The following is a 2,975-nucleotide window of genomic DNA, read 5'->3' on the forward strand; positions in this document are numbered from 1 at the left end:
AATCCTTTGAAGTAAATTGTTTATTTTGGACAAATGATTTTCATGACGATATCACAATCTTTCAAAAAGAGATGGATTTTAAACATATTTACAATGTTAAGTGTGAGTGATGAGTACCTCCAATAAAAGTAAAAGAGACAAAATGCTCCTTTATGTGTCACGTTATGTTCTTAGTTTTTACATATATTCCTCAATTGTTGGGATGTACACAATAATGCTTGCAGTGTACATAGATACGAGTACAAAAGAATTCTCTCCAAACGTCACTCAAATGAGAGTATGGAGAGCCGAATTTTCAATTCAAACGATTCCCTAGATGGTCGACAAGGGCCACGATGAACGTTTCTGTATAAGTCTAAGTGCAAATAATGAGTGGCCCCAATAGATTGGAAGGGAAGTTTAGGATATATACCTACAATAATGTCTTCTTTATTTCCCTAATACCTTTGTTCGCTTGTAGAGTAGCTTCTCTTATTCCCTACTACCTCAATATGCTTGCCACTCTTGTCCTCTAATTCATCGATTTCTCTAAATGGTTAAGATTTCATGGGTTAATGATAAGCTACCTTTGCTTTATTAATTCATGGAAGCATTTCATTTATACAAATAGAGGGATACCTCATTCGTAGTTTCCAAATGAGGTATTATTGTAAGCATATTTCTTGAGATGTCCGAGGTGGAGTGACATCACACGCAAAGTTCTTTATTCTCAAGGGCCTTCTTTTTATGCGTTGCAGTGGGAAGGCATCACTTTAAATCTGTTTCTCATCGACCTTGCAAAATAAAGGATACAAGCACACCTTGGTATCATATGTCAAGCAAGCCATGCCCAAGAAGTACACACACACACACACACATTGAGTCTCTCCCTCTCTCCCTCTCTCTCATACACACACACACACACACATTCACTCTATTTTATTGTACTATGACTAACTCCCTAGTATTCTTAATTGTAGTAGATCAATCCAAGGAAGTGTGGAAACATGTGTTTTTTGCCAAGCCTTATGAGACAACCCAGTAAAAGTAGCGAACATGTATCGGTGTGCGGTTTATGTTTGAGTATTCTACCTTTAATTTAAAACGAGAGAGAGAGAGAGAGAGCCGAGAGAGAGAGAGAGAGAGAGAGAGAGAGAGAGAGAGAGTAATATAATAAGGTGGGAGAGGTACTTACGGATAGTATAATATATACATGTCCGAGGTAGTTCAACACTACATAGATATAGTTTGGGCTTCATTTTCAATGTATAATGACTTTGCAATATTAACAAGTCACTCTCATGTTAAGATGTGTTCTCTTGTACTCTTATTTTAAGAGCTGTATCCCCTCGTTTCCCGTCTCATAGGCCAATGTCTCGGACTAGTCTTAAAAGACGGTAATCTATCTATCTATCTATTTATCTACCCATCTATCTATCTTTAGTGTACCAGAACCCATGTGAGGACATCAGGCTTTAATTAACACACACCCTACACAATCATCATCTTGTTGTCGTAGCGACCAATATAAATATCTAGATTTACACAACATTGATCGTATAGATTGTTTCTTCATGAGCACTAGTAGTGCATGAACCAAAACCTTCACCACCAAATGGCGCAATCGAAGTCCCTATGGAGTTGCTACCATGCCAATGATAGCTCTGCATCCCTAGGTGATGTTAGTGGTGACCCGAGCCTAGTAGTTAGTGGCCGTGACCCTGCGGCCGCCGAACTAGATGTAGCGGTATCAATACTTAGAGATGCGGAGACGAAGCGGGAGGCCAATGCGGCGGTTGAGATGAAGCAGGAGGCCGACGAGCATAGCTCAAATAAGATGACATTGCAATTAGGACATGGTGACTTGGTTACAGTAGATGGAGGAGGAAAAGATGAGTATAATGATGATGAGGATGAGGATGAGGATGGAGAAGCACATGATGACAAAGCTTCCTTAGAAGATCATAATGAGGCATCAGCTGCTGCTGATCTTGGGCCTTCTTCGGGCAGTGGTGGTGCGGGTGCGCGTAAATTTGAGTGCAATTTCTGCTTCCGCGAGTTCGCGAGCTCCCAAGCGTTGGGCGGGCATCAGAATGCTCACAAGAGGGAGAGGCAGCACGCGAAGCGAGTGGCCATAGAAGCTAGCAGAAGCATATCCCACAAGGCAGCGGCGCAGATGATGGCGGCCATGACTGCCAATGCTTCTGCTTCGGGCCGCGATGCCTATAACCAGGGCTATGTCCATAATAATCCCTTCTACTGCTACAACAACAGCAGGATTCCACAACGGGTGGCAGTATCGGTGTTGGTAGAACCACATTCGGCACGCGTGTTCCGAGGTTCTGGAGCCGCCTTCGGAGCACCATCTCCGGCGAGCTATCCTGCATCATCTTCATCATCATTGTCATACCATTGCTTGCATCCGGCCCGGCCAACAATTCCGGGTGTTAACTACAACAATAATTACCTAAATCATGTATCCCAAGACCTGGTCGACCTCGATTCTCACCATGTTTCGCCCCACCAATCGCTTCTGAGCCATGGTTTTCATAATGTTCATCGCCAATATTTTGCTTCATCTCGTGCCGATACCCACCTTTCTGCACATACCACTATTGATAAACCGTCTAATCCCTTAAATGATGATAATCATCATCAGCAACCTATAGCCTTTGTAGACCTCAACCTTAAGCTTGGTCTCTAATAATCATTGCATATAATTTAATGAATCAGATTATACACAGACACACACACACACACACACATGGAATTGTGATACATTGTATGATTTGCAGAATTCTGCCAATCTTTTCGAGTGTTTCAGCAGTACTCTTCTCTCTTTATATATTCTCAACGATTGAGTGGGCGTTGCTTTTGAATGGAGTACTTGCGAGTAATTTAAATTCGACTTAGAGGTCAGAGGAATTTGTAGCAGGGAATGTTCAATCAGAAATCTAAATTATGTTGAGAACCACTCATTTGTGGAACAAAAATTC

At 41.8% G+C, this 2,975-nt stretch overlaps 1 protein-coding gene across 1 annotated transcript; it reads left to right on the top strand.

The window, feature by feature from the left end:
• Positions 1-1,148: 1,148 nt before the first annotated feature.
• LOC147859668 (uncharacterized) lies at positions 1,149-2,708 on the top strand. Its single transcript, XM_087324667.1, has one exon. It carries the CDS (start codon positions 1,571-1,573, stop codon positions 2,681-2,683), a length of 1,113 nt encoding a protein of 370 aa, XP_087180793.1. The 5' UTR covers positions 1,149-1,570; the 3' UTR covers positions 2,684-2,708.
• Positions 2,709-2,975: the final 267 nt, after the last annotated feature.

The sequence above is a fragment of the Azolla caroliniana genome, unplaced genomic scaffold (assembly GCF_043228905.1).
Source record: "Azolla caroliniana isolate FFs.n. ecotype wild unplaced genomic scaffold, voAzoCaro1.0.p SCAF_9, whole genome shotgun sequence".
Taxonomy (NCBI): domain Eukaryota; kingdom Viridiplantae; phylum Streptophyta; class Polypodiopsida; order Salviniales; family Salviniaceae; genus Azolla; species Azolla caroliniana.